Source organism: Salvelinus sp. IW2-2015, linkage group LG17, assembly GCF_002910315.2.
Source record: "Salvelinus sp. IW2-2015 linkage group LG17, ASM291031v2, whole genome shotgun sequence".
NCBI lineage: Eukaryota > Metazoa > Chordata > Actinopteri > Salmoniformes > Salmonidae > Salvelinus > Salvelinus sp. IW2-2015.
The window spans coordinates 28,582,398-28,592,660 of NC_036857.1; the positions used below are offsets into that span (position 1 = coordinate 28,582,398).

At 44.6% G+C, this 10,263-nt stretch overlaps 1 protein-coding gene across 1 annotated transcript; it reads right to left on the reverse strand.

Annotated features, from left to right (window-relative positions):
• Positions 1 to 1,343: 1,343 nt before the first annotated feature.
• Positions 1,344 to 9,666, reverse strand: LOC111976313 (photoreceptor ankyrin repeat protein). The gene is made up of 6 exons (XM_070448064.1): positions 9,419 to 9,666; positions 5,675 to 6,078; positions 5,150 to 5,279; positions 4,686 to 4,829; positions 3,232 to 3,408; positions 1,344 to 2,900 (listed from the first exon to the last, which is right to left on the reverse strand). Exons 2-6 carry the CDS (start codon positions 5,930 to 5,932, stop codon positions 2,227 to 2,229), a joined length of 1,383 nt encoding a protein of 460 aa, XP_070304165.1. The 5' UTR covers positions 5,933 to 6,078; positions 9,419 to 9,666; the 3' UTR covers positions 1,344 to 2,226.
• Positions 9,667 to 10,263: the final 597 nt, after the last annotated feature.

A 10,263-nucleotide genomic window follows, 5' to 3' on the forward strand; every position in this document is an offset into this window, starting at 1 on the left:
CTTTGACATTCAACAATCTTTGAAAGAAATGGTCTACAGGACACATTATAACAGATTAGAAATAATCATTTAAAAGGCTTAATCGAATTACAAAAACAACTAAACTGCAGTCTAACCACTTGATTTACTGTAAAGATGAGGGGTGGGAATATAAGATTGGCGATAGAACTTCCTTTCCAAGAAAGGTTTAGCAGTTCTGGAAATATATATGAACTTTCTGTGCACTATGTAGGGAATTGGGTACCATTTGCAACGCACTCTCAGTCTTTAGTCACGGGTTCTAACCTGGCCTCTCTCTGACCTCCATAAGACTCGTTTCAATGTTGACTTTATATTGACTAGTTCCCCAACTGTAAAACGGAACTGAAACTAAATACTTCAGAGATACTGTGAGAAAGTTTCTCTGGGTTCACTGGGTATGTTAATCTACTGGCATGAAAGTTGATGAGGGATTTTTGGTAAATTTTGCAATTCTTGCTTTAGTTTTGATCTTATTCCTCCCCCCAAAAACATTTTGTCTGTTTGTTGAGTTCGTTTTCCCAACTTGGTCTTGTTTGCTCTACAGACTGGTATTTCTGGTCCGGGGATGACAGTTCTTAGCATCTACAAATACCCTAATTCATTATTCATTTAAACAAACCAGTCATATGTGTTCTCCTCCTGTTTTTAAACGTTTTAATGGATATTCATTAGGCCTATTGTATCTATTCCTATTGGTGGAGACATTTCTGATGTATCAATGGCTTTTGACTGGGAAAATTCACTACCCATATGTCTCTTTCCAAGTCTTTGATGAGGGGCATAGAATAGGTATTGAAGAATAACCATCACATTAGGGCAGCTACAGACACAAGCTTATTCCTACTCCACACTAGACTCAGCGATATGACGTAGATGCAGAGAGTAAACAGCTTTAATGGGTCAATTTCCGCAACAACAAAGATCGTTGAAGTTCGATGCTCAACTTCTCCACTGTTTTGATCCCGTGGCTCCCACGCTGTAACAGCGTGAAGCGAACCCGTGTACATGCGCAGATACTGTGTGTGACTGTGTGAGAGCGAAGTCTTGCATCTCGCTCATCTCAATATCCGCGGTGCTGCTCGTGGCGACGTCATTTCGCTGAGTCTACCTTTAACAGTTGCACTGTATCTACAGTGCATCTGTTAACATAGCTAAGACTTCGGAGTAGGTTTGTGCCACGTAATAATAAAGTCACTCAGTGTCTGGCTTATCTAAGAACCTGAGCCTCATCAAAACTGAGGTTATCCCTGATTTAACTAGCCCGGTGTAACGAGTGCGCTGAGAGTCAGGAAGCAAGTTCAGGGAGTGAGTGTTTTAATAAACGAATGAAACAATACACGTAACACTAACAACGCACCGACATGAAAACAGAGCCAATAACACCCGAGGAAAGAACCAAGGGGAGTGACAGATAAAGGGAAGATTATCAAGGAGGTGATGGAGTCCAGGTGAGTGTCTTGAGGCGCAGGTGCGCGAGACGACGGTGACAGTTGTGCTGGGTAATCAGCAGCCTGATGACCAAGAGGCCGGAGAGGGAGTATACGTGACACCTGGTCCCAGATCTGTTTGTGCTGTCTTGCCAACTCCTATGGTCATTGTTATGTTAAGAATTGGCAGGAGTTATTCATCATTTGAAAAACTCATGGTAATGTCCTGCTTTTCTTTCAGTAAGTGCAAATAGAAATTTGACATTTCTTTGCTATGGCTCTGGTTCCTTCACAGTTTCGATTAGTTAGTTGTTTCAGACATGCTGTATGTTAAGAAGGCGGAAGCCCAAACAAACTCTACTGATCTTTTTAACGACTGACTCCCCAAAAATTAAACAACAAAATAAGTTAACATATAAAAAGCATATTCCTCTTGATAGATACATGAATAGTAAAGTCTAGGAATGTTCAGGCCATTTCAGTAAGTCCTTACAGCATATCCCAATCAAGAGGAAAAACAACAGTCCATCCATTAGTCTTAGTCTGGCTCAGATGCTAGTTTCCACCCGTGTTATTGGAGACACCACTGCAGGGCTGAAACTGGGCTTCCATGATGGCCCCGGAAAGGGGCCACCACAGGGGAGCTGTCCCCTCGTCCCTCTTATATGACATAATCACAGATTGGAGTTAGTAAGAGATGGCAGCACAGAGGCCGTTCTATTCTCTCAGGGTTCTGTGCCCTCACTCTGTGGCAGTTTACAAACAGACAGCTGGCAATTTAACTTGCCTTGGCGGGCTCCTTGGCCTTGGCCGCCACCTTGGCTGCCTTCATTTTAGATTTCTCAAGTGCCTTCTCTTGCACTCCCTTCTCTTCCTCTAATTTCTCCTTTTCCCTTTTCTTCTCCTGCTTATCCGATTTGTACTTCCAGACTGGAGGCTCCAGGTGGCCCTTGTGCCTCTTTGTCTTCTTCGCCTTCTTGGGCGTTTTTTCCGCAGACTTAGTGAAGGTGATCGTGGGGATGCAGCCGTACGGGAAGACACTGTTCCGATTCGCCAAGGAATGGGGGAGGAAGTTCTGGACGCCGTTTGCAGTCGTTGAGAGAACACTACCCCTCCGCTTCGTGTCCGAGCAGCAGTTGGCGAGCAAGAGGGAGGATGACGCCGGCGCCGGATTGAAGGAACACTTCACACCGTTACTATGACACACGGAGCTCTCCTCCAGTTCCTTGCTGCTGTGCTTTTCCATCAGCTCCGGCACAGCCAGCCGCCGCTTCCCGACCTCGGGGGGGCTGGTGGGGCAGAGTGGCCGGCAGCCCATGGAGACTAGTGGACTGTGGATGGACGTTGTCATCCTCACCATGTGATCCAACACCCCATTGTCCTGAGGGTCGTTGGGGAAGCTGAAGGTCAAGCTATCTTTCAATCGCTGGGTCAGGTTCTTGGGGGCCATGGCTTTAGAAGACAGGAGACAGAAGAAGATAACTTTATTGTCTTTATAAGAATATATGCCATTTAGCAGACGCTTTCATCTAATTAGTACAGAGACACTGAAATGTGTCTTTTTCCTTTATACCTACACACCCAAGACACACACACAGCCTCCACAAATGTGTCCGCTGCAATGCAGCAGCACCACTGAAGCAGTTTAGGGGTTAAGTGTCGTGCCCAAATGCACAACATCAGGTGATGTAGCCTATTTAGGCTAGCATCCCTCCCCGACATATTTCCCCCAGTTGGAGCAGGGATTTGAACCAGCAACCCTCCAGGTTCTCGTCTCTCAAACCTTTAGCCACCAACTCCTTCAGCTCGGGCCACTCCATCACGTAGCCATCGCAGAACTGTTCGGCGATGGGACATGCCTGGAGGCGACGGAGACGCTGCAGGACCTCGAAGCGACTTGTCTTCAGGGCCCAGTCTGTTATGCTTTTCCCTTTGACATCGTCCACTACGTTGATATCCGGCACCTGGTAAGTGGTCGGGAGAGACAGGGAGGAGGAAAATGGGAGTGGAGAGAAAGAGAGAGAGGAGAGAGAGAGAGAGAGAGAGGAGAGAGAGGAAAAGAGAGAGAGAGAGAAGAGAGAGAGAGAAAGAGAAAGAGAGAAGAGAGAGAGAGATGAGAGAGAGAGAGAGAGAGAGAAGAGAGAGAGAGGAGAGAGAGAGAGAGAGAGAGAGAGAGAGAGAGAGAGAGAGAAGAGAGAGGAGAGAGAGAGAGAGAGAGAGAGAGAAGAGGAGAGAGAGAGAGAGAGAGAGAGAGAGAGAGAGAGAACAGAGACACATAAAACCTTGAGGGAAACTGGGCATGATCAGATTTTCAGAAGGTAACTTGTGTTCAAAGTCAGCATAATTGCCCCACCAAGTGGCTATTAAGGGAACACAGAATGGTGCAGGGAGATACAGAACAGGAGATTAAAAACCACACTATGAAAACTGTCCCCATTTGTTTGCCTTGACTAATTATGAGACAGCATGACGATGGCCTTGAATAAATGAATGAATCTACAGTTTGAGGCAGGATAATCTAAGGTTTCCATTAGGGTTAATTGGTTAATTAGCTCCTAGATGTGTAATTGGAGTCATTATTAGTAGTGTCTATTTTCAGAATGTCCTCAACCATTCATTTAACACATTATAAGGCACGTAGATGTAATACATTAACACAGGAATACTCCCTAACTACGTACTAGGGTAACATCATTTTGACCTGTCTTGACTTATGAACATGTAACAGGTGTGACTGAGTGGAATTTTTCCAGAGTTGTGCCTATATCAGTCCTGGTAAATCCACACAGGGCTAGCTAATCCAGCCTGTAACCCAAAACAGCTAGTCCCAGATTAGAAGATAAGAAGATCAGAAAGGAAAATCCTTAGATTTGCCCCTTAACTCAGCTAGGTCTGCGTCATCATCTTCCTCCACCAAAATCTGTCATAACCATACACTTGGTCTGTGTCTGAAATGGCACCCTATTCCCTATATAGTGCACTACTTCTGACCAGGCCCTTGCTTTTTCTTTTTTTCACACAGCGTCTTCACGATAACCATAGAAACATAATGAATAAAAGAATAGTCATTAGTACCTGTGCATTTACTGTTTCGAGAATAAGACAAAAGATATGTTAGCAAATTGTCAGTATGGAGAGGGAGGATTTATGCCACTTGGAAAAGGAAAACCCATGAAAATAGTTCTTAGAAGACTTTCCCACCCTGAACTCAACGTGATTTGATTGACTTTAGCCACTTACCGGCCATTATGAGGGAAGACACACAGTCCTCCCTGCCCTGTATGGCTGCCTTGATGAGGGCAGTGAAGCCTCTGATGTCCCTCACCTCCAGGTCTACCTTAGGGTAGTAGTTCAGGATGAAGTTGAGGATGGATATGTAGCCTGGGGGGGAGAGAGGGGCTGTTATTAGGAACGTTGTTGTTACAGTACAACTACATAGAAAATAAACTCCAGAATACTGCGGATCTTGATACTCCACAGATTTACTTGATCTTGTCTGTTATTATACACTTTGAACGAATATTTTCAGTGCAACCAACATTTCTTCTTCAGCTGCGACAACGGTAAAGGGATTCATTTTCCAGATACTTCCCTGATTATAATACTTTTGACCACCCAATCATAGGCCATGTTAAAATGGTAGGATATAATCATGCTACCTTGCTCACCCAAGCTAGCCATCATAATATCGCGGTGCTTACCGGCCTGGGCAGCGATCATCACTGCTGTGCTGCCTTCGTTGTCCTGATGGTTGATGTCTATCAGTGGACACGTGTGTAGACCGTAGACGATGTCCACGTAGCCTCTGGAGACAGCCAACATCAGGCCATTCTGACATGGAAAACAAAGCAGAAACAAAGACACGCGGTCACTAACTAGGTGTATGCTTTAATGCACTAGCAACCGGCATACTTTTGCTCATCCTCCTTGTGGGACCGCTTACATTAAAACCAACTAGTAACTGACTTAGTGTCAGCTAACCATCTCAGGGACTGGTCCACATCATGCCAGAGACCCAAGGACCAAAGGTTGAGAAACTCTGCTCTAATGTACAATATCTGGGGCCATATGGTTACAATAGAACAATATCTGGGGCCATATGGTTTTGATGGTGGTGGGTAGTGGGAGGAACACCAGAGAGAAGTATTACACATCCTTATGTTACTATTGATAGTGTGGGCTAGTAAGGTGTGTGTGTGTGTTTCTGTTTGTTTGTGTATCCTTACCCTGCCGTTGATGTCCAGCTCCATGACTTCTTCCTTAGTAACCCCCCTCTCCAGGACCCTCTGTAGGGTTAGGGCCTCGTTCCTGTTACAGGCCTCGTACAGTGTAGAGGTGGTGCCTCCTCCACCCCGCCTCATCTCATAGTCTGGCATGATAGAGTCCTCAGACACCAAGCTCGCCGTTTCAGACTCATTCTGAGAGAGTTCAGAGTCCTCGGATGGGCCGGCGCCCAGGTGTGGGTCATTTAGTGCATGAGCCATCGCTTGACCTCCAGGAGCCCCAAGAGGAGGGGATCACACCCAATCGAGAGGCCTCCTCGGCCCCCAGAAGGATGGGATCAGAACCTGTGGAGCTGGAAAGGACCCTGCCTCTGCCCTGCTGATAATGACCGCATCCTGGAGGATCTCTGGAGAAATGGACAGACAAACAATATGACTGTCTGGAGGGGCACAGACAAGCACGCACACACGCACATGCACATGCACACACACACACACACACAACACCACAATACACAACACACACAAACAACCCAACCACCCCCAAACACTAATCCAACGCAAGCCACAGCACAGCACACCACGACACTCTCTACACAAAATATGACTGTCGCACTCGAGCACCACACAGAGACCTCTAATTCAGTTACACATTGTGCAACGACTGGCTCACTCAATTATGTGATGTAGCAACTGGCTCACTCAATTATGTGATGAAGCAAAAGTCCTGTTCGTACTCTATTATAGTACGCTTGTCTTCCCTTTCCCCAACATATCATCTGTTTTGGATCAGAGTGTTGATCAACAGCTCATAGAGCGTCTCTCAAACATCTCTGATTCACAGTACAACAACTCAAATAAACCATGTAGCTGGCATTTGCAGGCATATATTGTAGAAGAATAGCCATTAAACAATCCCTTTAGAGGCTGTATTTACCCTACAATCAATGACCAATGTGACAACAAAACATTTTCTAATCATTAGCCTACATAGTTGGTTGACCCTCTCAAGTCCATATCTTTCAATCAATCTTGATCCGTCAAATAGGTTGCTCCATACCATTCTTCTAAGGTTCTCATTGACCTGAGACAGCACAGTCGTAACTCCTACGTTTTCCATTGACAGCATGGTGTGAGTGTATGGACAGTGGATGAGCCTCAACTCACCCCAAACCCGAAGAGAGCCTTAATGCCTGATTCATCTGAATTGCGTTTGTTCAGATATTTTCTTTTTTACATTGTCCTTCTCAGCACGGTTCCATCAACTATGGGGGATACGTATCCAGGCCAGCCCAGCACAGCTCAACTATGGCTGGCTCGCTTAGGTCCTATGGTGTGAATCAGGCTGCGGAGAACTTGAGGAGAACCTGAGGAGAACCTGAGGAGGACCTGAGGAGAACCTGAGGAGGACCTGAGGAGGACCTGAGGAGGACCTGAGGAGGACCTGAGGAGGACCTAGCCCCACCACGCCAGGTGTGATTGACAGGAGGTGGTGTAATCTGAGCCATTACAGCAGTTAGATATTGTCGGCCCTCTTGTGCTTTAGCACTGTGCAATCTGACAGCAGCGGCGGATTTAGGCATAGGCGACATGGGCAGCCGCCCACCCGCACAATTAAATAAAAATTAAAAAAATACATAAATGCAAAATGAAAAACAATATATATATTCCGAATGGTGACATTTGCGCAATCGGTTTTCTATCGCTCATTTGCATGTCACGTCAATGATATCATGTCACCGTGTGGGACTGTGGGTCAAATAACCTTGTCAGAGTGGGCACCCTGATTCTAGTTTGTGAGCTAGGCAGGCTACTGCCTGGGAAGGTCTCCCACTCAGAAGTACGAGATGGAGGGCGGGGTAGGTTGACCTCAGGTCTCCTCACTGGAAGCCCGAGGTAGGGTAAGCGTGGGGAATCTATCAAATAAAGTACCTGTAACTTTGTACAGTACTAATGCAATTAATAATGCAACTAGTTGTGCAATTTAGTTTGTGTTTCTTGTTTGAAGTGAAATAGTGTAATAGTGTAATAATCAGGATCTCTTCTTTATACGTGTCTTATTCTATTTGTGTATTTGTGTGATATAGGATTTGTGCAATTTAGTTTTATTTGTGTGTTTTTTGTTAGTAATAGGGTAATAGTGTAATAATTAAATTCTCTTTTTTATTTGTATTTATATACTATAATTTGTTCTATTTGTCTTTGTTACTTCTTTTTGATAGTTATGGGTCGTATTTTTGTATATATATTTATATTTATATAGTTGTAAATGTTATGATGATTTATTTCTGATGTTCCAAATGTCTGAATAAGAGTGACAGTTAGTGCAGAATGGTGAATTTTTTTGTTTGTTGTGGGGGGAGGGTTCGTCCAGGGAGCCATACAAGCTAGAACCGCCACTGAGAGGATAATGTAACTGGTTTGAGGCCTAGACATCATGACACCCTACTGGGAGACTTGGTGCTTGATGCTTGATCTTGTGTAGAGGCTATTACTGAGATCAGTGGACATAGATATCAGATCCTGTTCCGTTTAAATAAATCCTTGGGTGTTTTAACTTCTTCAGGATCGGTGAGTCCCCTGACGTTGAGCTAACGTAGGCTAATGCGATAAGCATGAGGTTCTAAGTAACAAGAAAATTTCCAAGGACAAAGACATGTCTGATATTGGCAGAAAGCTTAAATTCTTGTTAATCTAACTGCACTGTCCAATTTACAGTAGCTATTACAGTGAAAGAATAACATGCTATTGTTTGAGGAGAGTGCACAGTTTTGAACATGAAAGTTATTAATACAGCAATTAGGCACATTTGGGCAGTCTTGACACAACATTTTGAACAGAAATGCAATGGTTCATTGGATCAGTCTAAAACTTTGCACATACACTGCTGCCATCTAGTGGCCAAAATCTAAATTGCAGCTGGGCTGTAATAATACACAATGGCATTTCTCTTGCATTTCAAAGATGATGGTACAAAAAAATACAAAAGAACGTTTGGTTTTTTCTTTGTATAATCTTTTACCAGATCTGTTGTGTTATATTTTCCTACATTCCTTTCACATTTCCACAAACTTCAAAGTGTTTCCTTTCAAATGGTACCAAGAATATGCATATCCTTGCTTCAGGGCCTGAGTTACAGGCAGTTAGATTTGGGTATGTCATTTTAGGAAAAATTTAAAAAATTGTCGGATCCTTAAGAGGTTTTAAGACCATCGTTGAGCACACATTTGCTATAAGTCTGTTCTGTAAGCTACTCTCTCTTTTCATTTCCCCTGAACACCAGATGTATTTTGTTGTTTCCTACCCCGCAGCAGTTGGCTTTTAACAATATACATGGTCTTAGTCTACTCATTAGTCTAAAAGCTTCCTTTCAGTAGTATCTAGTTAAAACACAGAGGGGAACACTCTACCTCTTCTAATCCAACAAGCCTTTGCTTTCATTCCTCTGCTGTTCTGTCATTCCTCTCAGAAGAATGAAGATCAGTATCGCTACAAGCCCCTCTCCTCTCTCTCTCTCTCTCTTTCTCTCTCTCCAACAACTTCCACTGAAAATCTGATTTGATCAAGTTCTTTGTTCTGTTGTTTCTCTGAACAACAAACTGTGGAAGGAGAAAATAGGTTATAAAGGTAACAACAATCCACAACCAGTGTTGCCTCTGATAAACTCCCCAACAAACAGACTAGTGGGACCATGACCTTTGACATAGTTATAAACCAACCCACATCCACCACACCTCCATGTCTCACCATAAAAAGTCTCTATCCAATAGGGTATTCTCCTCTTGTTCCTCCCTCTCTCTCTCTTCCTGGGTCAATACAGCATTAGCATCCCCTCTTCCTCCTCTGTTCCTCTCTTCCTCTGGGATCTTGGAGGAGTCCCAGTGACATCAGACTCGTGTTTCTCCAGCTATAGACCCCTCCAGCCTCCTCCTCCTTCCCTCCTCACACGGTGCGCATCGCTCTGCTTGGCTTGGCCACTTAGCCTAGGCTGTACGATGGATCACCAACCCCATGCAATCCTCCTTCCAGGTCTTTACATAGACACTGAATGCTAAGTCAGGCAACAGGCAGCCTGAAGCTGCTGGTCTAAATTAGTCAGGAGGCAGCATGCTCTCAGCTCTCATCCCGATTACAGGAGATTTACAGGAGGATTAGAAGGCAAGGAACAACAGCAGGAGGAGCAGCTCTCCTGACAGGCTGGCAAGGAGCTGAGCAGTAAGGCCTGCTCTCTCTCTCTTTCACTTTCTCCCTGTTTTTTACCCTTATGTTCCGTATCTCTTCTCCTGGTCTGCTCTCTCTCTCTTTCTCTTTCTCCCTGTTTTTTAACCTTATGTTCCGTATCTCTTCTCCTGGTCTGCGCTCTCTCTCTGTCTTTGAAAGTTATTCTCCATCTCCCTCTCCCTCTCCCTCTGTCTCTAATCTTTCTCTCTCTCTTTCTCCCTCTCTCTCCCTCCTATTTTTCTCCCTCTTTCATTGCCATTCTCCATCTTTCTCCTTATGTCAGCGCTAGCCTCTCTAATGGTCTAATCCATTTGTGTCAGGACCCGGTGCGAGAAACAGTCACTAATAATGGGCAGAACCCAGAAGATGAG